At 44.2% G+C, this 26,276-nt stretch overlaps 1 protein-coding gene across 1 annotated transcript; it reads left to right on the top strand.

Moving 5' to 3' along the window:
- Positions 1-3,138: 3,138 nt before the first annotated feature.
- Positions 3,139-21,330, top strand: LOC105827537. The gene is given in 4 exon segments (XM_012665732.1): positions 3,139-3,511; positions 8,591-8,726; positions 12,260-12,684; positions 21,290-21,330. Coding segments are annotated over 4 exon segments (975 nt in total).
- Positions 21,331-26,276: the final 4,946 nt, after the last annotated feature.

Here is a 26,276-nt window from a genome sequence, read left to right as displayed (position 1 = left end):
CAGCTGCTTTGGGGGATTTCAGACGAAAAATCAGCGCCCCCCTCATGGCCTTGCTTGTTAGAATCCACCCAAAGGGAGCTGAGCAACCCCACATCCCCCCCGTCTGAGCTCAGATCTCGAAGCCTAACTAGTCTGCTCACTCTTGGTCTCTGAGCCAAACCTCTCTCTTACCCTCCTTCTGATTTAACTTAAGAAAATACAGTGAGGATTGAGAGATCCCTCAGGACAGCTGCACATCCCCAGGAACATGTCAAATCCAGCCACCTTCCCTGCTCTGCACACCACAGATCATTCGTGAGTCCTGTTAGAGCCCAACAGGCAAGCAGCCTCGCTGTACCCGCTCTTGGCTCGGTCAGTTCTCTGCTGCCCCTTTCTTCAGGTCCTTGGGGAAAACATCAACTTCATTGAGAACGCATGCCTCAACGTTTCTTTTGGGAGAGGTGGACGAGTGGGCTTCTACATGACAGAAGGTCTGTTATGAGAGGGCGCAGTGACATGCGGGTCACTCTGAACTAGTACGCCGGTTATCAACACATTGTCCTTAGCTTGGGGCCGTATCTGTAATTCTGAGACAATTGGAAAAATCTGACTCATATTCTATTTTGCATTTTTCACTTTGAAAAACAGTATTCATCCAGTCATTTAAAATGTGTTTATTTGGTGCCTAATATATTCTAGGCCCTCATATCCTGATGCAGAGGGAGGTGCCATTCAGCTCTCTGTGCGCTGGTCCCCTTCCCTTCATCCTGCATGGCACCCAACATTGACATTTTTATATGATTGGTGCCGTTACATGATGCCAAAATAAAGTTAGCATTAATATATTGAGACCCCACCTTGACCTAAAACCAGGCCCTCAAACCATGTTGGGCCAAGACAGGAAACATGAGAGATGATTCCAAGTTTTTTTCCAGGAACTTCAAATGAAGAGTTCCAGGTTAAACCAGCCTGAGAGTTTAGGGTCAGTCAATGTTGGGGATCTTCTAACTCTGGCCTGCAACATGTCTGTTCTGTCCCCAGCAGGGCCTGTCTTATGGTTCAAGGACACTGGGCTAGAACAACAATTAACCTACAGTTTCAATGGAAACTATTTCCCCCAAGTAGCCGAAACACAATGGCCAATCAAACACCATTCCATCTGCGTCAATGACATGTTGACAGAGGATGCTGGCATCTACTACTATGTGAAATGAAGGGTTGGACATCCTGACATGGAGTTTATATGTCTAGTGCAGGCACCTGGGTATATGTGAATGGTGACCATGACCCGATGCACTCTATCCCCTGTGTTTGTGAAAATGAATCTTTAAAAACCTTCACCATGCACCAAATCATTACTACATATGGATACTGCACCCCTTTATCCATCAACAGCCCTGTAGACTGGGTTTCTACAGATGACCCTTCTGATAAGCCATTCTGTACTCCTGTGACAAATATTGAATCAAGCTATGTTGACAGGCCATGCCTTTCTCTGATGGCCACCAGAACCCAGTAACACAGAGGACACTCCCAAATAAAAAGACACTGGATATACAAAACGAAACTACATGTGTGCACTTCATGATCCGACTGATAAGAAAACTGAGACATAGGAGGCTGACTGATGTTACTAAGCTTTCAAGAACAAACCTGGGCCCAGGTATATCCATTGTGAATATGACAACTTCTTCCCTGACTCTGAACTTCAGCCACATCTTAGCTTCTGGCTTCAAGATGGAATTGCCACAAAGGTGAAGTTTGCCCCCAAATACCCAATATCTCCTGAGCCAAAACAAAGGGCTCCTCAGGCAGGCGGAATCTCCACATGCCTCCGTAATTCCCCTCACCTCCCATTGCCAACTGGAACGTGACAGGGGCCTGAGAGCAAGTACCTGAGTGGTCACCGCAGTCCAGCCTGAGATCACGTTCCCCACACAAGTCAGTGAGCAGAGGTGGGCTCCTCCCATGCCTGGCTCTGCTTCTGGGGAACGGTGAGCCCAGAGGGAGGGCTCTCATGTATTACCCTTTCCAAGGTCTTGTTTGCAGAAAGCCCTCCCAGAGGGGTTGAGTCACACTCCTGACACTTGAGCTTTCTCACATCTGCCCTGGAGACTTCTACTCTCAGCCCCACTGTTCTTTTATTCCCTGAGGATAACCAGCGTTTCCTTCTCCTCACCACCCTCTGAATTAATTTCATGAAACACAATGATATTAGGTGTCCCTCTATTCTTCCAGGAGAACTGACCTTCCCAATAATGTTTCCCTTGAGTCCAGACACATTCCACAGCATCCAAACGGCCCTGGAAAATCCACAGATTTCCCCCAAGGTAAATAATGTCAACACAGGCTGTTTTCCTGCCACCCACTCCTGGCTCACCAGCCAAGAGTTCCCTTTCTCCCTAACCTACTCCTTAGATGATCTGTGGTTTTGCAGGTTTGCCAACCTGAAGGGGAGAGATTATTACCAGCACCGACAGGTTGTAGGGCAGTGGTGGTGGTTGTGGTGGGCGGAGACAGCGTGGTCAGTGAGGACCGCCAGTGTTGCTGAGGGCCCTTGAGGCTCTACTCTCCTTTTGTTGAGGAAACTGCCCCTGTCTCCCCTCTCTTCTCTTGAACAGATAAATAGTGGAACCATACGCTGTTGCCATGACCACTTCCTTTGTTAGTTGTGTCACCTCTTGACTTCCCCTTCTCCACACCTCTCAGCACTAATTTCTCCGCAAATTCGGTGTCTGATCCCCCTTGAGGGGAGACAGGAAGGCCAACCCCAAGCTCAGTGGAGGTGTGGGGTGGGAGAACAGGACTTGGACCCAGCTCCAAACATACTGTGTGATTCTAGGCATTTAGATGGGTAGAGGGGCTGGTCTTCCTCTGTGAACGTTACCCACTGATATTCCCCAACTTCTCTCTCCCTGACCTCCTCTTACCTTGGTTGGGGGTGAAAAATGGAACTGAATAGGTAAAGCATTTGTTCCTCTGGACCAACTACCCTCTCTCTCAGCACTGTGGGGAGACACTGCCTCCACATACAAAAGCCTTTCTGCTCAGTATGGGGACATTTGCACATGTCATTAAGATAATTAAAGAACGAGGCCTAACCGTGACCTGCATCCACACTTCTCAGTCCTGCCTAAGCCAGAGCAGGGGAAATGAGAAATGATTTCCAGTTTCTTTCCAGGAGCCACTGATGAGGTGTTCCAGGTGCAAGAAGCTGAGATGTCACAGACGGTATCGACTGGGGAGACAGTCACCCTGAGTTGCAGTGTACCAGATACCTTCCCGAATGGACCTGTCTTGTGGTTCAAGGGAACTGGGCCAAACCGGGAATTAATCTACAGTTTCAAACAAGGTCACTTTCCCAGAGTAAAAGCGATTGGAGACACCACCAAACTTGGCAACACAGACTTTTCTATCCGCATCAGTGAAATTTCTCTTGCAGATGCTGGCACCTATTATTGCATGAAGTTCATAAAAGGGAAACCTGATAAGGAATACCAGTCAGGTCCGGGCACTGAGGTGTCTATTATTGGTGAGTGTCTCCTACATCCCCTGGTGTATGCTATCATCTCAGTAATTATGTCTTCCATTCACTGAATACCTGCTATATGCCAAATATTATTGAAGGTACAATATACATCTGATCTTTTTAATACTCTCAGCAAGCTGGGTAAGGTATTTTACAGGAGGGAAAACAGACTCAAAAAGGTTCAATGATGAGGGATATTGTGGCTGACTTCCCAATATTTAACTAACCCCCAGTGACTAGCCTAAACCAATTAAAATAATTCCATGTCCTCTACCAGTGATTGACTCAAATATGGGACCTACTTAGCCATTTTGTGTCTATAAGAGAAGAAGACAGGCTTGCAGAGAAAGCTGGGAAAGTGAGGCAATTCTCCCCACTGCTGGCCAGGAACAAACAATCCTGTTGCCCCAGGTGCTTTAGACAGACATCTTGTGACCATGAGGGGACCAAGTTGAGGAAAAAAATCTACTCTAGATGAGTGCAAAGATGTAAAGAGTAAGGGTTGACAACATTGCACAGCCCTGCTGATCTCACCTCTGGATTCCCAATAATGGGAGAGAAAACAACTCCTTGCTAAGCCAGTTTGCTTAAAGGCAGCAGTGTCCTAAGGAACTCCAGATGATAAGGGCCACACATCCGCAGAATGTTGAATTGTTGAATGTTGAATGTTGAAGGGAATTGGCCTTTCCTATGTCATCTTCTCAACATTTCATTTACTCATTGTTGCTAAGGAGAGGAGGTGCTATGAGAGATAACTAATCAACCCAATTAAACAATTGCTAAGCAGACTAAAAATCAATTTTTATGTTCCAAAATCCATACTTTTTCTTATGATGCCCTATGAACTCTGAGTGATAACCAGCCTGAGAAATTATTAAATTGGCGATATAATAATGCTACCATTTATTGGGCATCTACTATATTCTACATGCTTTACTATATTACCTGCACAGCAACTCTTGAGTATAAGGATGCTTTCATTGTACAGATGAGGAAATTGAGACTCAAGGAGATTCAGGGGTGTAGATAGCAGAAAATAGAGGTGGGGTTGGTCTGGACCTGGTCCAATATGCTCTGTATTAGTGAAAGACATTTTCTTACAAGTGATAAGACCCAATGTATTAGTTTAAACCAAAAATATGAAATGACGATCCTATAGCTGCATAGGATTCTGGGATCCTCACAATATTGAAAGCAGAGCTTTAAGGGCTGAATTTAGGGCTTAGTGCTACCAAGACTCTCACTCTCTGAAATTCTCTCCTCTGTTCCTGGCCTTCTTCCTTTCATTTCTGCTGTATATATTATAGAAGATGATAGAGAAAATAAATGCAGAAAATGTAAATATTCATTCCCCCATCTTAGCAACCAAGATGGAAAGGGAGCTTCTTCCTCTCAGCCTCCGCAAATGAGTCTGAGGGAACTATTCAAATTGGCCTTTCCTATGCCATCTTCTCAACATTTCATTTACTCATTGTTGCTAAGGAGAGGAGGTGCTATGAGAGATAACCAATCAACCCAATTAAACAATTGCTAAGCAGACTAAAAACAAAATATGTCCACCCACCACATGATCCAGACCTTTCCCTTACCAGATGAGGATGTTGAGTCTCAGAGAGGTGGACTGGCTTGTCTAAAGATTATGCAATCTGAAGAACAGAGGAAAATGAAAGAATAAAAAATGAAGAGACCATCAGAGAAATGTAGGCCATCCTCAAGGATGCCAAATATGTGTAATAGGTGTAGCAGAAGGAGAGGAGAAATAGAAAGTAGCAGAAAAAATATTCAAAGAAAATATGGATGAAAACTTTCCAAATTTATTGAAAAACAATCTACACATCTAGGAAGCTCAAGGAAATCCAAATAAGATAAACTCACAAGATCCACAGACGCATCATAGTAAAGATGTTGACAAACAAAGACAAGGAGAAAATCTTGAAAAGCAGCAAAAGAAATGACTCATCACAAGGGAGCCCCAATAAGATTAACAGCTGACTTCACAACAGAAACCACAGAGGGCAGAAGGCAGTGGGATCAAGTGCCCAAAGGAAAAAAAACAGTCAGCCAAAACCCCTATACCTACCTTTCAAAAATGAAAGCAAAATAAAAACATTTCCAGATTAAAAACAAAGAAAGCTGAGAGGATTTGTTGCTAGTAGACCCTTATTACAAAAAAAAAAACATTAAAGGAAGTTCTTTAGAATGAAAGCAAGTGACCCCAGACAGTAATTCAAACACACACAAACACACATACACACACACACACACACACACACGTGCACGCTAAAAACAAAGATACCCAGTAAAGGTAATTATGTAAGTACAAATGACAGTATAAATGCATATTTCTTCTTCCTTTCTTTTCCTAACTGATTGTTTTAAGACTATTGCATACAATGATATGTACATAATGTATTTTGGGGCATATAACATAGAAATGTAATACATTTTCTAAAAACAGCACAAAAGAGGTAGTTAGAAACAAAGCTGTATCGGGCTAAGAAAATGGCTGCTACTGTAACTCGAACTTATAGGAACAACAGGAGAGAACCAGCAATGACAAATAATAAGATAATATAGCCAAAGATATAGATAGATGATAGACAGATATACATATAGATATATATGCATTCTTCTTCTCTTCAGATTCTTTAGGAGACATAAAATTATATCAAGTAATAATTATAACAATATATTGTTGAGTTTGTAACATTTATAAATGTAATATGCATAACAATAATACCACAAAAGGGGGAAAGAGGAAATAGAATTATAGAATTAATTTCTATGCCTCACTAGAATTAAGTTAATGTAAATCTGAAGCAGATTCTGATGAGTTAACATATATCAGGGCACTCCAAAAATTTCATGAAAAAATATAATTAAAAGGTAAAAAGAAAAAAATGTAAATTTTGTTTCTCAGCATAAGTCCATCAAGTTCAAGACACTTTTTAAGGCAATGATACCAGCCATTTAGTCCATCCCCAAAGAACTGAAGGTCCTGGAAATGTCACCATGTCAATGCAGACTTTTTACATTATTAACTGAAGAAAAATGGGTGTTCTTTAAAGATATTTTAAGATTAGGAATCAAAAAAAGTCAGAAGAAGCCAATCCAAGAATGTAAGGTGGATGCCTAATGATTTCCCACTGAAACTCTCACAAATTCACCCTATGTGATGAGAGGAATGAGCAGGAGCACTGTCATGGTGGAGAAGGACCCATTGGTGAAGCTTCCACAAACATTCGTCTACTAAACCTTTGGCTAACATCCTCAAAACACTCTCATAATAAACAGAGTTTATCATTCTTTGGCCCTCCAGAAATTCAACATACAAAATGCCGTGAGAATGCCAAAAATACTGTTGCCATGACCTTTGCTCTTGACTGGTCTGCTTTTGCTCTGACTAGACCACTTCCACCTTTTGGTAGCCATTTTGATTGTGCTTTGTCTTCAGGATTGTACTGCTAAGGCCATGTTTCATCTCCTATTACAATTTTTAAAGAAATGTTTCAGGATCTTGATCCCAGTTGTTTAAAGTTTCCATTGAAAACTCTGCTTTTGTCTGCAGCTGATCTGGGTGCAACAGTTTTGGCATATATCAAGTGGAAAGTTCACTCAACTTTAATTTTTCAGTCAGATTGTGTAAGATGAACCAATTGAGATGTCCATGGTGTTGGCTATTGTTTTTGCTGTTAACCATCAGTCCTCTTCAATTAGGGCATGAACAAGTTTATTTACTTTGTTTTCTTGTGAATTGGTGTGGATGGTTCACCACTAGAGCCTTCACCTTCAACATCATCTCTCCCTTCTTAAAACAAGTTATCCATTTGTAAACTGCTGCTTTCTTTGGAACACTGTCCCTAAAAACTTTTGTAAAGCATCAATGTTTTCACCATTCTTCCACCCAAGCTTCACCATAAATTTGATGTTTGTTCTTGCTTCAATTTTAACAGAATTCATGTTGCTTTGATAAGGGCTTTTTTCAAATTGATGTCTTATCCTATTGTTAGTGCCTCAAAATAGATCCTCTTCAGACATGTTATAAAAGTTAATATGAGTTTATTTTGGTGCAAAAAAATTTTAAATTCGTGCATAATTTTTTCATAACATGCATTTTTATGAACTTTTTAAATACCTCTTGCATATAGCAAGCTCTAGAGTGACCACTAAAGAAATAACTAAGTAAAAAAATAAAGAAATTAAAATTCTACATTAGAAAATATTTATTTAATACAAAAGAAATGAGTAAAGGAGGAATAGAGGAACAAAAAAGACATAAGAAATATATAGAAAACAAAAAGTAAAATAGCAGTCATAAACTTAACTAAATTAATAATAACATTAAATGAGAATGGATTACACAACCTGCTCAGAAGGAAAACAGGAGGCATATTCTTGGTGTGGATGTTTCTTCAGCCTCTCAACTCCCTTCTCCCCAGAGATGGCCCCAGACTAGGGACAGAAGAGGCACTCCTCCTCCTCCCAGCTGTTTCTGCAGGTACCACTCACCCAAAGGCCTCAGCCCCCACAGGCCTCCTCCTTCCTCTAAAACAGAAGCAACCCTCCTCTGCCTCCCAAGATCTAGCTCCTTGCTCACCCAAAGCCACTTCCCCCTGCAAGCATATTGGGCAAAGCCAGGGGCCCATCAGACATGGCTTCAGGCTCATTTTTACCACTGACACTGCTGGAGTAGCTAGAACAGGGCCCTACCCCGGTGAGACCCCGTGCCCAGGAGCCCTCCTCCTGACTCCAGCTGCAGGCTCATCCGAGCCCAGGTTTTAGACAATCACAGAAGGCTGAACACACATTCCTCGATAGCAGACCATGTCCCCAGGCTCCTGGATGGGGCCACAGAACACCCTGACGTGGGGTGAGGGGCCCAGGGAGTAGAGCCTAGGCACTAAGGGAGCCTGCCGGGGCCTCTTCAAGCATCTCGGGACCTTTATATCAGTAACTTCTTAGCTCATGTCTGGTTCCTATTTCACAACTTAGAAACAGGAACTGCCATAATCCCACAGCCCTCTCCTCCTATCATGATCACTTCCTCTTATATTAAATATTGTGGGACACAAAACTCAACAGAGCACAGTCTGGGGCCTCCCTAGGACAGACATTCAGACAGAGCAGGCTCCAGGGCCCACCATGATGCCCATCCCTGCCTCTCAGCCCCACTTGCCTCCGCCATCCCTGCTGCTGCCCCTGCTGCTGGGACTCGCAGGTGAGCACCTCCGCCCTCGGGTATCACGGTTCAGGGATGTTCTCTGAATTTGGCAGTGGTACCATTGCCCCATTCCCAGTGGGACAGATGGATCTCTCTTCCAGGACCTCTTTTTTTGCTGCCTCTTCCTCTTTAAGACATTTCCCTAATTATTTTTTTTTATAACAAGAATCTCCTAAACAAATCCCCCCAGAATTCTTGTCCCTTGGAAGGATCCTTTCCTCTCCCACCCAGACATTTCTCCAAGACAGAGGTTCCCAGTTCCTCCACCCTGCCCACACTCCTGACATCCTATGAAGGCTCCACGACCCCCTTGGGCTTGGCCTTCAGGACCTGGTGCCTCCCTGAGGGAAGGAGTAGAGGGGAGGTGTAGTGTCTGACTCATCAGTCCTGCTTAAGATCATAGCACCTGGCAGGGAGGCAGGGCTGCTTTCATTAAGATGGAGATAGAGAGATGTATGGATGGATATATAGGTAGGTAGATAGATAGATAGATAATATTGCATACAATGTAGAACCATTGGGAAAAAAAATTCATAAACAGTGCTTTTTAGATTAAGTCTCCCAGAATCCCAGCATCCTAGGATTATGTTGTTGATGGGGATGCGTCTCCTGCCTGTCCACTCCATTCTCTCCAGAGCTGACCTGGGCAGTCAGGAGAGGCACCCCTCCCTCTCCTAATGGTAGTAACATCTCAATTGAGAGGCTACTTAGTAAATTGGCTAAAAGCACAAATATTTTTTAAAACCAACCTGCCAAGGTTCAAATCCAAGTATCATCATTTGTAGACTGACAAATCACTACACTTCTCTGTGCCCCAGTTTTCTTGTCTGTGAAATGGGGATAATAGCACCTTTCTAATAAGGTTGTGGTGAAAATCAAGTAAGTAAGTTAATATGGTTAAGTGTTTAGAGTCATGTGAGGCACATGGAAGCATCTGTGTCAGCTCTGGCTGTTATATCCTTTCAGGGTTTAGTACGTGTAAATATGAACACATAAAAATGGTCCTGCTGAATCCAACCATTACGGCACCCACTGTGTGTTCCTTGGCAAATCTGCGTCTTCGTTAAAACTCATAGCACTCATAGGAAACGGGAATGATCTATCATGCTTGGCAGAAGTAGAAACTGAAAGCAGACGAAGGGAGTGGTCCTCCCAGAATCCCCAGGCCTGTCAGGGCTGGAGCTCAGCCTACTGGACTCCAGGTCAACAGGGGAAAGCGCATTTCGCACAAGTCCTTCTCTGCACCAGGCATGGTCCTGAGTGTTCCTCAAAGATTTTGAGGTTTCGGTCTCACAGCAAAACTGCAAGAGAGGTCTCACTTTCTGTACCATATATACTGCATAGATAAGGAAACAGAGGCTCAGAGATGTTAAGTAATTTTCTCAAGGTGAAATATCAGTGTCTTAGTCCATTTTCTGATGCTTATAACAGAATACCTGAAACTGGGTAGTTTATAAAGAAAAGGAATTTATTTCTTCCAGTAATGAAGGCTAAGATGTCCAAGGTTGAGGGATTGCATCTACTGAGAGCCTTTTTGCTGGTGGGGTCTCTTTGCAGAGTCTCGAGATGGCACAAGGCATCACCCTGGGGCGAAGGAGTGGAGCATGCTAAAGTGCTAGCTCAGATCTCTCTTCCTCTTCTTATAAATCCACCAAATTCTCCTCCTGTGATAACCCATTAATCCTGCAGTCCCCAGCCCCCGGGCCATGGACCGGTACTGGTCCATGGCCTCTTAGGAACTTGGCCACACAGCAAGAGTTGAGCTGCTGGTGAGCGAGCAAGCGAAGCTTCATCTGTATTTATAGCCGCTCCCCAACACTCGCATCACTGCCTGAGCTCTGCCTCCTGTCAGATCTCCCCTACCCCCTGCCCCGCTCCCCCCATCCTCCACTCCGGAAAAATTGTCTTCCATGAAACTGGTCCCTGGTGCCAAAAAGGTTGGGTGCCTCTGCTTTAATCCATTAATTCATGAATGGATTAATCCATTTATGAGGGCAGAGCCTTCATAACTTGATCACCTTGTAAAGACCCTAACTCTCAGTGCTGCCACATTGGGGATTCAATTTTAACATGAATTTTGGAGGGGACAAATATTCAAGCCATAGCAATCAAGTAAGCAATCAAGGAGGCACTGAAACCCAGGTCAAAGGGATTCCACTAGCCCTTGCTTTGACCACCACGCTGCTTCCATATATATAGAACTTTTAACAAAAATAGGATTAAACTAAATATGGAGATTTATTTGCTCTTTCACTTAATCAGGGGCCTTCTTCCATGTAGCTACGTATGTGCCTACATCTGATCACTACATCCCCAATATATACTCCAACATTATCATTTTAATAGCTACATAGTTTTCCATTTTGTGGTTATACCATCATTTATCTAACTAACTCCCTGTTCTTGGACATGAGTCTCACATCAACCTTTTCCATATTGTGAATACTACGATTACCATTCTTTACAAAATGTGTTCATCCTTGTCTGATCATTCCTTTTGAATAAGTCCCTAGAAGAGGATTACTAAGTTAAAGGGTATGAGTGCATTTCAAACACTTTTGAAATGCAACGTTCCAATAAAATATGAGTGTCTCAATGTTAGTAATATATTATCTCCACACATACAACACAGGAACAGCAGCAATGGAAACATTGGTAACCAAAATACATTTGGTTGAAGACTTTCCTTCCCACCTGTTAAAAACATGGGCTCATGGATTGTACATATTGGGTCATCACTATAATGCCATATCGCCATCTAGCAAGGTTGTGTCAATTTCTATTCCTATCGGCAGTATGTAGGGGTGCCTGCTTTGCCACACCCTTGGCAACACTGAAAATTGACAAGCTTTTTCATTTTTGCAGAGCTAATTTTCCAGAAATTGTCTGCTCTTAGATTACAAAAGAAAAAGTGTTTTATTTTATTTCATTTTATTTTTATTATATTACAGACTTCTTGTCAAAATAATCCAAACATGGAAGAAACGTACAAGTAAACAACAAAAGTCCCCATACCCTTGGCTCCCTGGAATCAGCCACTTTTTAAGAGTTTTATTTGCTTTCTTCCAGATAGCTGGCTGCCACGGACATAAAATGCCACCTTGATCATATAGGAAATGTGCATATTTCCTTGGGTCAAATTCTAGGCTCTCTCTTCTGTCTCACTGACCTCCCTGCCTGCCTTGGGACCAATCTACCTCTATTACTGCAGCCTGAAAATGTGCTCTGACGTTTCATGTGCTGAAACCTGAGTACATTTTGTTTTAACTTTTCCAGCTACTCTGTCATGGACTTTAGCATTTTTCCTTCTGGTTTAAATATGCATTTCACTGATTTGCTGGGGTTTCTGAACATCTCTTCTAGATGTGTTTCTTCTCTCATGACTTCCCTATCTGAGGCCTTTCCAAGGGGCATCTGTCTTATATCTATGTCCCTATTAGCCCCCAGTCCAGAAATTTGCCCATCCTAGAAGCTAATATATGACGCGGAAAGAAGGAATTAACAGGACTTCAGCTGCAATCTGGCCCCAGGCGCCTGGACCCCAACCTCAGCCCCAGCTGGGCCAGGGCAGGACTTGGAGCTGACTTGTGTTTCCCTCCAGGGGTGGCAGGAGAGGAGGAGCTGCAGGTGCTTCAACCTGACAAGTCAGTGTGGGTCACAGCCGGGGAGTCAGCCATTCTGCGCTGCTCCGTGACCGCCCTGGTCCCCGTGGGGCCCATCGAGTGGTTCAGGGGGACTGGGCCAGGCCGAGAACGATTCTTCAGTATAAAAGCCCCCTCCCCCCGGGTAACGCCTCTTGAAGATACCACAAAGAGAAACAGCACGGACTTCTCCATCCGCATCAGTAACATCACCTCAGAGGACGCCGGCACCTACTACTGTGTGAAGTTCCGGAGAGGAACTCCTAACAACGTGGAGGTTAAGTCTGGACCAGGCACCAAGTTATTTGTGCGTGGTAAGTCCAGGTCCCTAGAAATCCAGCCCATTGTTCTAATACAAATTGTAGCCCCCAGGAGCTCAGTCCAAGGGTCTCCCTTTGTTAGCCCTTGTGCCAAGATTGAGGAGAGTAAATGGCAATAGCGAAAGGTCACAGTGAAGGAACAGAGTGAAATATAACCCCAGGGCCATCTGTCGGCAGACTCCGAACCCTTCAGACTCTCACAGCTTCCAGTGGCCGACAAAGCACAGAGGATACAAGTAGACTCCAGGGCCAGATGGGTCAACTTCGAGCTCTGCCATTTGCATGCTGTGTGACCTCACAAGTATCTTAAATTCTCTGTGCCTCGACTTCCTCATGTGTTAGGGAAGATAGGGATAATAATAGTATCCACCTCATAGATTCGTTGTGAGGATTATAAATGTGAATGAATTTATCAACGTAAAACACTTAGAAGAGTATCTGCTACATGATGGGTATTATATTACTATGCATCATCAGTATTTAGGATCTTACAACCAATGAAACTTAAAAAATGCAAACTTAAAAGCATGAAACCATAGATTTTCATATGATATGAATGATAGATTTACTGAGGCAGAAAATTTTAGGAATCACATTTTTTGATGTAGAATATGTAATTCCGATATTTCTTAAATATTATCCTTTATTTCTATAAGTCCTGTATATTCTTGAGTTTGGTCCTGGTTGATACAATCATGGCTGAAGACAAAGCCTGCAAGACTCTAAACAACATCCATTAAAGGAAAACCTAAGAAGCAGGGAAGTTAGTTCAGGCCTATGTGTATTGATGTTTTAATGATTATGACTTTTTTTGTAAAAAATTCAGTAGGAGAACAGAACCTCAGAACCATAGAAATATACATCAACAGAGTTTTGGGGACTTTAAAATTTTAGCACCTTTGAGCCATGGAGAGACAAAGAAGTTGATGTTCAGTCTTTGGGGAACAAAGAGAATTTTGTATAGTTTTCAAGACTTAAAAATAAAAAGCAAGTTATACATAAAACATTGTGAATGAGATCAGCATGAGATGCCTAAGAGCAACATTGGACCATAGAAGACAAGGAATAGTGGCTTCAAAATTCTTTGGGAAAATTATTTCCAATCTAAAATTGTATACCCAGCTAATCTATAGAGTGTGCAAGATCACCAAACACTGCCTTTCACATCCCTTTGTGTTTTACCACAATAGGGATTGAACAAAGAAAAAGAATGAGAGTTTGACAGCACACTCTGTTGGGGGTGATATGGGGATACAGATACATCATATTTTACTGGTAGAAGTGCAAAATTACATAACTCATAAGGAGATGAATTTGGCAATATCTAGCAAAATTATATACACATATTACATGTACATATTATATAAATACATATTACTCTGTGACCCAACAGTTCCACTTCTAGAAATTTATCCCAAAGATCTACTAACATAAGTGCAAGATGACTTATGCCTAGGCTCTTCATTACAGCACTATCTGTAAGAGCAAAAGATGAGCTGCTGATTATGGCACAGTCACACAGCTGGGTCCTATGGAACTTGCAAATGGCATGAGGAAGACCTCAGCACTCCACCTCACAGGGACCCAAGGGCTATCCTCAAATAGGAAAAGCAATATGTAGAACAGTGTGTGAAGGAGAACACTACAATAATAAACTAAAATTTTTCAAATTTTTAAAAATTTACCTTAAAGGAGGGAGGGAAGAGGGCTGAAGGGACAGAGATGAAAGCTAGACTTCTCTGAAGGTACCTCAACTTAAGTTTTGACTTTGCAAACATATGGATGTTTTAAATAATTAATAAACAAAATCCAAAATAAATCTAAATTACTACATCTAAAATGAAACTATTAACAATTAATCTAACTACATATTGATGGCTTCTTTAGACAAAGATTAATTATTTTAAGGGACTTTAAAACACAAAGTTTGAACTTGAGTTCACTGAGAAGCCAGCCCTGAGACAAGGATTTGAGGGCAAGTAACCCCTACTGGTGAAGTCAGTCAATAAGGAAGGAGTTGCCACACCCACTACCATGTGGGTGACTGGAGCTTAATCTAGTTGGGAAGCTATGGAAATGCTACGGGATTTGGGAAAGTCATCAGGGTCAATGACCTGGTTTATTTAACAAATAAATGGCAAAGGAAAAAGGAGGGAAGGGGAATTCCTTTAGATTAAAAGAGGTTTAAGAGACATAACAGAATGTGATACATCGATCTTGTTTGGATCCTGATTCAAACAAACCAGCTGCAACATTATATTTATGAAACAAGAAAGAAAATTTGAATGCTGACAAATACAAAATGATATTAAGGAATCATCATTGAATTTTAAGTATGATAATGGTATTTTGATTGTTTAAAAAAGAATTCTTAACTCTTAGATATACATGCTGAAGTAGTTATGCATGAAATATCATGTCTGGTATTCACTTTAAAATAAACCAGTGGATGGCTTATTTCACTTAGCATAATGTCTACTAGGTTCATCTATGTTGCAACAAATGGCAGGATCTCTTGTTTTAAGACCCAATAATATCCCATCGTGTGTTTGCATATGTACAGACATTTATGTTGCTTCCATATCTGGGCTATTGTGAATACTGCTGTGATGAACATCGGGGCGCAGATGGCTAGCTGTATGAGATGGTGACTTCCTATACTTTAGCTATCTACCTAGAAAAAGAATTTCTGGGTCATATGGTAGTTCTATTTTTAATTTCTCTACTTATATGTGGAATGTAATAAAACAAAATAAAAACAAAAAACTCAAATCCATAGAAACAGAGTAGAACAATAGCTCCCAGGGGTGGGAGTGTGGAGGAAATGGGGAGATGGAGGTCAAGGGTACAAAATCTCCATTATGTAGGGTGAATAAGTCTAGGGCATGGGGACTATAGTTAATAATACTGTATCATATACTGGAAATTTGCTAAAAGAGTAGATTTTAGGTACTGTTACCACACACAAGAAGTAACTATGTGAGATAATGGATATATTAATTTGCTTCATTGCAATAATCATGTCACTAAGTGTATATATATATAGTGAAACATCATGTTGTACACCTAAATATATACAATAAAAATACATAACCCAGTGGATGGCGGGAGAAGTATAAATGAAACCAGATCAGCCATTTGTTGATAATTGTTAAAGTCCCACGATGAATACTTTCTCTCTATTTGTATGTGTGTTTACAAATTTATTATAATAAAAAGTGTATTTAATCCAAGCCTATATACTTCCCTGAAAAATCTTCACACCCTACATTAAAGTCTACTGCAGTACTTAGGAGTTTCAAACATAGTGTAAGGAATCTGGCAGAAAGTTTGGGGATGCCCTTATGACAATAAGTTCATAGAAAACAAAGCAAATGAAAATAATGAGACCATTAAAAACTCCTGCGAAAACGAAAAGCTGTACAAGAAAGGAAACATAACCATGATATATCGCAAAGCCCAGTTGTGAACAATGCCCATTTAGTCCTAATACTGTAAATGCTGAATACCCATAGAACAAAAATTACAATGTGTCCATAACAGGAGGATGGGAGGAGGGCAAGTGTGGGTGGCAGGTGCAGGGAGACATAAGAGAGCTAAACCATCATCTTCTGTAGTGGCATATCCATAATACATAAAACCGAAAAACTGAGAAATAACAGTATAAACATGTCATTTGGAAACACACAGAAATGCCCAAAGAATCAGCTGAAGTAGCTAAAAGTAGTTGGTCTGTAATTTTTGCAAGGAGAGGAAACCACTGTTTTTCATGACATGCCTTATGTGACTTTTAAAACAATGTATCTTGGGACGAAGGGAAGGAGGGAGGGTGAGGGAGGAAGGAGAACAAGGGAATGACATGGTCTCATCTGCGTTTTAGCGAGGTCCCTGCGGTCTGGCTTCCAAGTGTGGGTTGAAAGGGTTGAGAAGTCAAATCAGTGAGGCCAGTTGATTGGCTGTTATGACAAGAAGAGTAATGATAAAATTTACGAAGGGAGAAAACTAGAGATGAGAGATTGGGGTGGGAAGTGGAGCAGGGTGAGCCATGAGGGTGAGTGTTGTGCCAGAGAGTAACTTGCCATCCTCATTTCTCTTCTCTGTCCTTCCTCTCTCCACCCTTGCCCTGATGGAAGCTAAGCCCTCTCCTCCAGTGGTTTCTGGCCCCTCCAGCAGGACCAGCCCAGGCCAGCTACTGAACCTCACCTGCACGTCAACTGGCTTCTTTCCCAAAAACATAAATGTAAAATGGTTTGAAAATGGTGTGGAGCTTCCAGACTTTCAGACCCTCGTCTTCCTGTCTAGAGATGCTTCCTCCTATACCGTCATCAGCACTGCCCTGGTGACCCTGGCTGTGTCCTCAATCCACTCCCAGGTCACCTGTCAAGTGGCTCACAGTGGACTGCAGAGACCCCTCAGAGAGCATGTCAACATCTCCCAATTCCTCCGAGGTAAGCCCCCTGCATGCGCACACACAACACACACACACACACACACACACACACACACACACGGCAAACTCTGGCGACCACCACAGGCTCCCAATGGGAACACTTCACCTGCATCCTCCCATTCACTCCCCACAAAACCCCCAGTGGTGTGAGCATGAGGTTCCCTATTTTATATGACCATCCCCTTCCTACATAAGGCCATGATTGAGTCCTTCTCTTTCAGAGCTCCCTCCCCTCTAGTGAGTGTGAGAGGAGGAAGTTCATTCACTCATTCATTCATGCAGGGGGCGTTTACGGGACATCTGCTGTGTGGTGGCATGTTACAGGTGCTGGGGATTCTATGGTAAATGGAACCGGCCTGGTTCTGCCTTGCTGAGTTCACAGTCCTGGGAACCCCGTCAACCAAGACAAAAGCAACTCTATGTCTGTGACTTGTAACATTTGCTATGAGGGGAAAGAACAGACTGAGATAGATGAAAACAAGAGAAATCTAGTTTACTCAGGAAGTGCCGTTTTGAAGAAGTGATGTTTGAGTCAAGGCATGAAAAGGAGCCAGCCAGGCAAAGAGTACAGTGTTCCAGGCAGAGGAAACAGAGTGTGCAAAGGCCCTGAGATTGGAGGGCTAGGGGGAGAAAGGCATGTCCGGGGAGCAGAGAGGAGGCCAGTGTGGCTGGCCAGTGAGAAGATGGGTGGGTGGAAAAGGAAGAGGCTGGAGCAAGAGGGGTGGGGACCAGATCACACAGGGTTTCTAGGCCACAGCAAGGAAGCTTCTCCCACTTGGACTCTCCACGTGGATTCCTAACACCATTGTTCAAACCACCAAGCCACCGTTGCTTTGCTGTCAGCCACCACCTTTGGCACATGCTTCTTAAACCCACCCTGGCATCATGGGAGAAACCAATGCAGGCTACACATACCCCTGTCTGGCTCTGACTTCATGAAGACAAAGTCCATTATTCATATCCCCAGAGCAAGCCCAGGCCACTGTTTAATCAAACTTTGCAGAAATATGGAAGGAAAGGCAAAGGAAAATTACCCTCATTGTTCTAGAGGTCCATCTGCCCTGGCCTTCACAGGAGCCTCCATCAACCCAGTCACCCAGGTCAGAAACCTGTTCTCACCCAACCAACCACCAAATTTCCCTCCCAAATCTCTTCTGAACTCGTATGTTTTTTCCACTGCCACTACTCAAGTTAATACCCAAGTTCAAACCAACATCACCTCTTACCTAGACAACTGCAACAGCCTCCTAATTGATCTCTCATTTCCACCATTGCCCTCTATGATCTATCCCCAACCTCCCAGCAGCTAAGAGGATTTTATAAAGGAAGCCGGATCATGCCCCTACTTTGCTTAAAACCCTACAGTAGCTCACTACTGCCCTTGGGGGAAAAAAATCCTTACTGAAATGTTCAACAACAATCTTCAAGCATTTTTGTGCATATATCCCTAAAATAATTGTGAAGTAGTTTGTAGTCCATCATATATTTTAAAGTTGACGTTTAAAATTCTTCATCATGATCTTAAATAGTTGCACAGGATATAACTTCTGGAGTGTTCCAAATGTTACATCACTCTGAAAATATTCAATGAAAAAATAACATTGTAGTGACTTGATTTCTTCCATTAGCCATTTAAAGATTTCCCTCCCCCAACACCTTTTGCCTAATGTTTCAGTTACCAGGGCCATGCAACAAATTATCCCCAATCTTATTCCAATGTTCCAGATTTATTCCAAATCCCCCAAATTATTATGCTCACAAATTCTGTGGGTCAGGAATTCTGATGGGGCTGAGCAGGGGTGGCTTGTCTCTGCTGCGTGATGGCCGGGCCTCACCTGCACGGTGCAGAGGCTGGAATACGCTGGAGACTCCTTCGCCAACACGCCTGGCCATGGGCACTGGCTGTTGGCTTGGGGGCCTCAGTTCTTCATAACATGGGCTTCTCTGCACTGTCTTTTCACGTGGGCTAGTGTGGGCGTCCTCATAGCTTGGTGGCTGTGTTCCTAGGCTGTGCCCCAAGAAAGACATAACTAGGTGGAGGATACACCAACTTTTGTGACTGAGCCTTGGATGTCACACAGTGTCATCTCTGCCACATTCTGTTCACCAAGGCAGTGACAAAGTCAACACAGATTCCAGGGAAGCAGAAATAGACTCCCCCTCTGATGGGGAGAGGCAAGGTTCTGGAAGAGTATGTGGGTGTGCTGTCACCATTTTTTTTTTTTTTTTTTGTCTGCCATATATAGTTAACTCCTGTTCATCTTTCATATTTCCACTCAAAGGTCGCTTCCTGTGGAACCTCTTCCCTAAACTTCCTTCTTCCAGACCAGGGTGGGTGCCCCTGTTGTGGGCTCTCGGAACCCCTGTGGGGGTCATGTGGCTGCCTTGTTTCCTCCCTGTCCTCCCCACCAGAGTGGGAGCTCCATGAGGCAGGGACCATGCCTGTCTTGTCCACCGCTATATCCCAGGAACCCAGCGCACAGCCTAGAAAGGTGTGGATGCTCTTCAAGCATGCCTTGCGTGAAGGAAGGAAGGAAGTAGCAAATGAAGGGCTATTGTTTCAGTTGTGCCCACAGTGAATATCTCAGCACACCACGTCCTAGGACTCCAGGCAACCATCCTCACCTGCCATGTCCAAAGATTTTACCCCAAAGACATACAAATCACCTGGCTGAAGAGGAACAGAGGCTTCGAGACCTTTGAGGCCCTTGTCCCCACCGAGAACACAGATGGCACATTCAACCAAGACAGTCATATCCTGGTCAACACTTCAGAGTGGGAGGATGAAAGGCCATTTGCCTGCCAAGTGTGGCAGAATGACCAGGCTGTGGTCCAGGCCAGCCAACAGCTGAGCAAGTTCAGAGAAGAGCAAGCGAGTTTGGGTGAGTAGGAGTGCAATAACCAAGCAGTTAAAGGCTCAGGCCAGGTTCAAACGCTGGCTTGGCTGTGCTCGCCATGGGTGACCTTGCGAAAGTCACTTCAGCTTTCTGAAACTCAGATTCTTCATCTATAAAATGGGACAGCAATTATAGCAACTTCTTCAGAGCGTTATGCCTTCAGTACCAAATGGCAGTAAACGCTGCTTTCATCACACGGCTGGACCCTGACCACCCACCCATTTTACCAGAGACTTCTGGACTAAGTCTGTAACTAAGTTAATATGAAACATCTTTCTCCAATTCCCACACATCCTCCCAAAAGCCGTTCAGACGAGATCAGGCACGTTCAGAGTAGTATGGCCGTTGACCCAAAAGCCATTCAGATTTAACAATTGCTGAGCACCTATTAAGCACTTTGCTTGGGTGCTCTCATTTGATAGAAAAACATTCTGAAGTATTATAATCCCCATTTTAAAGATAAGAAAACTGAGGCTCACAGAGGCGTGGTGATTCTCCCCAAGGCCAAGGTGTAGTCTTGGTACCTGAGTTGGGGTGGGACTGAGCCTGCTTGGGGGTGGAGTGATGGAAGCAGGAATTAGGCTCATTCTGATGTCTTTCTGTCACCAGGTGCCACAGTGTCCAGCTCCCTCCTCCTCCTTGCCTGGAAGTTTTTTCTTCTGGCTGCACTTTCTGCCATCTGTGTCTTCAGGATGTGCCTCCCTTCCAGGTAAGGGGGGGACCCTGGATGGAGGCTGGTTCCCAGGGGTGGGTCTCCAGCTGACAGGGCCACTGTGAGAAGAAAGCCAGGGGGCCCTCCCATTTCTCCTCTACCTTGAGTGGGTATTGAATCCAGAGGGTCCATTATAGCTGCACCCCACTTCTTTCAACCTTGCTCTCTGTCTCTCATACCTCCAGTCTGGGGATGCTCAAAGATGCAGGTTCTGCTGGTCAGGGTAGGGGGAGGGGCATCTAGGAAGGAAGAGAAAGAGGGAATGGTGTGAAGACAACACCCTTGAGGTAGTCTCCAAGGAGAGGTGTGAGAAGAACAAGGGCTTTGCCTCAGTCCCCTGCTTCCTCTGCAGGTCACTGGCCTTGCAAGGGCAGCCCCCCTCAGTGACACAGGACCCTCAGTCCCCTCCTGTCTTATTCAGGGGGACTGGCCTAGGAGGGGAACCTACCATGATGCCTGCAGCTGCTACTCCAGCTTCTCCTGCATCCTCAGCCTTCTGAGACCTGTCCAGAACTGGCTTTCCCTCCCTGTCTCCTGCAGCCCCCCGAGGAGGAGAGAGCCTGGACCAGGAAGGTCAGTAGTGGGAGGTGGGCTCTCATGCCCTCGCCGGGAATGAAGTTTCTGTGGACAGTCTGACCTCAAAGTCCATGAACCTGACCAAGAAACCCAGCAGAGGTAGGACAGGCCCCCAACCCAGAGGGAAACACGTGCTACAATTCTGATAGCTTCTTCTTGGCTCCTCAAGGAAAGTCCATTGTGGGCACCCAAGCCCTACCATGAAACCCTTACAGCCCTATCATTAAAAGGGGCTTTAATGAAACACTTATGTCCAATAAACACATGAAGAGACATCCAATGTCATTAGGAATCAGGAAAAGCCACAGCAAAAGTTACACCGAGATGCCATGTTGTCCCTGTTCAGATCGCAAAAATAAAGAAGCAATTTTGTCTTTCTTTCATTGCTGGTGGGCACCTAAATGGACACAGCTATTTCGGGGAAAAAAAATTGTTGCGTTAAATACTCACACATCCTATAACCTGGCATTTCCACTCTTGGGTTACACCTGGAAGAAACTCCTGCACTTGTGCACCAGGAGACATGTACAAATATATATGTGATGGCATTGTTTAAAATTAGCAAGACCTGAAAATGATCCAGATGCATGGCTACAGGATAATGGGCAGTAACATTTAGTACAGTCACAGAACAGAATGTTACACGGCCATCATAATGAATGAACTACAGCTACACACAGTGATATGGGGGGGAAGTGAACCCCCCAAAATTTCATACAGCATGATATCCTTTTGATAAAGCTAAAAAAACAGCCAACATCAAATAGTATGTAGGAATATGTGGAAATAGGATAAAGCCCATATTTTTAAAAAGGAACAATGAACACAAGATTCAAAATATCAGTGACCTTGGATGTAGGGGAGGCAGAAGGATGAGAAATTTGGGTAAATACACATAGATGGGAGTTATTGTCAATTTTCTAACTTCCATGCTGGATGGTGGCTTCATGAATGTTTATATTACTATAAACAAACAACAAATAGAATAACAATATGATATTGATATAAGTATGTAGGTAGGTAGATGGATAGATGATTAGAAGGGAGAGAGGGAGGTAGGATGGAGGGATGGCGGATGGAGAGATGGACACATGGACACATGGATTGATGGATGGACAGAGGATGAATGGACAGACAGATGAAAGGGTAGGTAAACAGATTAATAAAGAGGGTCATGCATGGATCAATGATGAGAGTATCATGAAGCAAGAACTATGATAGGTACAATCCTGTGTACTTAAGACTCAAAGGGAAAAAATAACTGAAAGGGCATTACCTAGAGACCCCTAGATTCCCTTCCTGTCGTGACATTCTGTGGTTCCATATGAGAAAGGGAAACATAGTTACTAGGCCCCACCGTGGGTCTGGTACTTCATGTGCAGTGGTACCCCATTTCATCCTCACACCAAGCCTACAAGGTGGGCACCACGCCCCACGTGCAGGTGAGGCCTGTGAGGGATCCTGCCCAGTGTTACTCAGATAATAAGCCGTAGAACCAAGAAGCTCAGATTCAAACCCAGCTCTTGCTGGTGCTTTCCAAAGAGCCGCTCTGCCTGGAGTTCTTGACCTATCCTCATTCTACTGCTCCTGATTCCCTCAGGCCCACTGCTCCACAGTAAAGCCCACTCTATGCCTCTGGATAGGGAAGAGAAGGGAGGAGCATGTGCACTTCCTCAGGTTCGAAAAGTGGCCCTGGAGTTGATCGAGGGCTCATCTTGGGCACCAAAATGGCCCTGGTGAAGACCTGGGGAGATGGTGCAACCCAGGGAAGGTTTTGGAGAAAGGCTCTCTGTAAAGCGTAAGTATGTCCAGGGGTGGTGGGCATCCTACTGTATTAGTTTCATCATGGCCTTGAACCTTTGTACTCACAGAAACAGAGATATTGTCCCTCACACATGAATCTCCTCTTCAACATTTTCTACTCACAACAGAGCAGCTTCACCTTCCACGTCCCCATGCCCAGGCTCCAATGTTGGGAGCCTTGAGGGTATCTTGGCCGCCTTCCATGATGAGAGCATCACGAAGCCAGAATCATGCTTCATCTCCCCCTTGGAGCAGGGCCAGGACTGGGGTGAGGCAAAGCGCCTAGGAAGCAAAATCTAAGACACTCATTCTCAGGACTGAGCAAAGGCAGCGTCGGCACATGCAGGGCCTCGCCTCCTTACATTCTGTGCCCCAGTGCCCTAAGTGTCCAAGTCCTATTACTCATCTGCACAGTTGCCCAGACCCTCCTTGGGGCTTACCTGGATCACACCAACACCCTCCTCACAGGTGTTGCTCTGGAGCCTCCAATCCATCCATTACATCAGAATGGTCTGTTTAAAATAATTCAGTCAAAAACTTTAGATAGTTCCTCATTCCCCAAATCATACCTAAAGAAGGACACAGATGATGTCCCAGGTGTCTCATATCTTGAAATCAGAGGGAAAATGAGGCAGCTGGAAGAGTCCCAGTTTGGACATAAAGATTCCCTCTCCCTTTAAGGAAATAGCCTGTATCATAGGCAAGCCCAGCCCAGAGTTTCCAGACGATTATTTGCTCACTGCAAAGAAGGCTATGCCTTCACTTATTCTGCAAATGTGACTGGGGGGAGTTCAGTACTTCAAGCAATGTGTAGACACTGAGCAAACATTGGTGAACACTGGCAAGGGTAGTCCCTGCCTTTGCGGAGTTTACAGTCTAACGAGGACAGAGAAAAAAGGCAGAGAGGGGAGAGGGAGGAAGGGGGAAAGGAAGAAAGAATTAAAAATGTGATGAGTGCTCTGAAGAAAATAAAAGGGTACACAAAATAGTGGGGATTGCAATGACAGAGATCTCCACAGGAGTCAGGAATTAAGCGGCTGCTGGCTAGAGAGAATGGTAGAGAAAGCCTTTCTGAAAAGGGAACATTTGAGTTGATATCTGAAAGTTGCAAGAACCTGGGAAATCCCTTCTTGTTAGAGGGACCCTCTTATGCCAAGCCCTAAGGTACAAAGGAACTTGGAATGTTCAAGGAAGACGAAGTGAGTGACCGGCCATGGGACAATCCGCAGAGGTGAGTGGGAGCCAGAGTACACAGGGATGCTGGCCACGGGGAAGAGTCATCCACAGGGCAGATGACAAGATCTGATTTACATTCTTGGAAATCACCATGACTCCGGTGGGGTGGGTAGATTAGAGGAAGGCAAGTAATCAGAAAATTCAGATCTGAGGTTACCGCAGTAAACCAGGAGGCAATAGGGTGACCTGAGCTAGGCGGTGTCAGCAGAGATGGAGAGAAATTGATCAACAGGAGGTGAACCTAAAAATGGAAGTGGTGAGATTTACTTGGGGACTGAATGTGAAAGGCAATGGAGAGGGAGGGTTTGGGGATAGTTTCGTGACAGCGCTGAGCAATGGATGAGATGAGGAAGACAGGTGGAGGCATAGATTTGATGGTGGGAATTAACAGTTCCGTTTTGAACATGTTAAATATAATGTTTGTTCGTCGTCCCAGTGGAGATGTTGAGTAGGCACATGGACAGATGCGTCTGGAGTTCAGGAGAGGGGTCATAGCTGGAGGGATATTTCTGGAGGCATTGGGTCTGTTGCCAGGGCAGCCAATCAGCAGAGCTAAAATATCCACATTTTCCTTTTCTATCTTTCTGGCCTCCCAGAAGCCCTTCAATACGATGCAGTCTCCAGGCTCTGGTGCAAAACAGGTGCTGACGTAGGCATGGCTGGGAAGGGAAGGCAGGAAGGTAACATGCTTTCATTTGTCAGGATACCATGATTGCAGATGTATTTTTCCTTTTCATTTTCATACCTACTGAGGGTTGTTGGCATGTTTCTTCAACAAATCATTTTTAAAATAATTAGATATGGTCTGAATTAATGGCACCAAAGGATCTGATATCTGCAAGGGCTAGGAATGTTTCCCTTGTTCCCTGTCACCTTCGTGTATCCTGGTTACTCTCAGCAGCCCCCCTGGAGACTAGGGGAAGGCCCTGCAAAGACAGTGACGGGGTGGAAAGCATTCACAGTTGGGAAGTGAGAGATCTGAGAGATGCTACCCCTTTAGCACCATAGTCAATCTGCACTGGAAAAGCTTTTGGTACCTCCAGGTTCAATCTCTTCTTCCCAACCCCAGTTCACAGATAGGGAAGTTATGACCTGAAGAGATTGGGTGATATGATCAAAATAAAACAATGCAACTCTCGGGCCCCCACTCCATGTATGCAAAAAGTATTACATTTTCAAATGTTTCCATAACCTAACATAATTTCTATTTTAAGCACCTTTTCCATGGACTTAATCTTGGCCAATTCAGGATCTCCTCCACCAAATCAGGGTCCCCCCATCCTCCCCATCCCCAGTAGTATCTAAGGTGCCCTGATGACATCAGCCCATGCAGGCATCGGCTAAGATGTCCATCACCCTGTGCAGCCCTTGGCAGTAGATTCATATGGATGCCGCTGGCATTTACCTCTGATTCCAGGGCTTCTCTATCCACAATCCTCATAAGCACACTAGAAGCTTTGGCTGCTGCGGCGCTCCAGGAAACTCTACCAGGTGGTCTCAGGTCCTCTCCACCCAGGCAGGGCATATAGCCCATTCTGTTCTGCAGCCAGTCCAAGCTGAGAGCAGGAACTCCATGAGCCACATCACCTGGAAGGAAGGTACAAGTCCTCCTGACTCTTCTATTCCTCCAAATTTGACCTGGGGTTTGGGGAAGCAGGTTGTAGGACCCTTCCCAGGCGTCCACCACTGTCAGTTCCCTCCATCTCCTACATCTCCACCCTCCTACAAATCAAGCAATGTTGTCTATTCCCAGCAGGTAACTGAGAAGATGGGGGAGTGGTGAGGAAGGGGCTGCCTCTGTAGAAGCCCATACTTTTCCAGATTTTTGCATCATTCATCTGGACCTCAGCTTTTGAAACTCGAAGGTACATTTCTCTCTGTTTCTGTGGTGACAGCCTCCCTTGAGGCAGAT

The sequence above is a fragment of the Propithecus coquereli genome, unplaced genomic scaffold (assembly GCF_000956105.1).
Source record: "Propithecus coquereli isolate 6110/MARCELLA unplaced genomic scaffold, Pcoq_1.0 Scaffold122, whole genome shotgun sequence".
Lineage (NCBI taxonomy): Eukaryota > Metazoa > Chordata > Mammalia > Primates > Indriidae > Propithecus > Propithecus coquereli.
The sequence above is the reverse complement of the archived record's forward strand: the minus strand, read 5'-3'. Positions and strand labels throughout refer to the sequence as shown.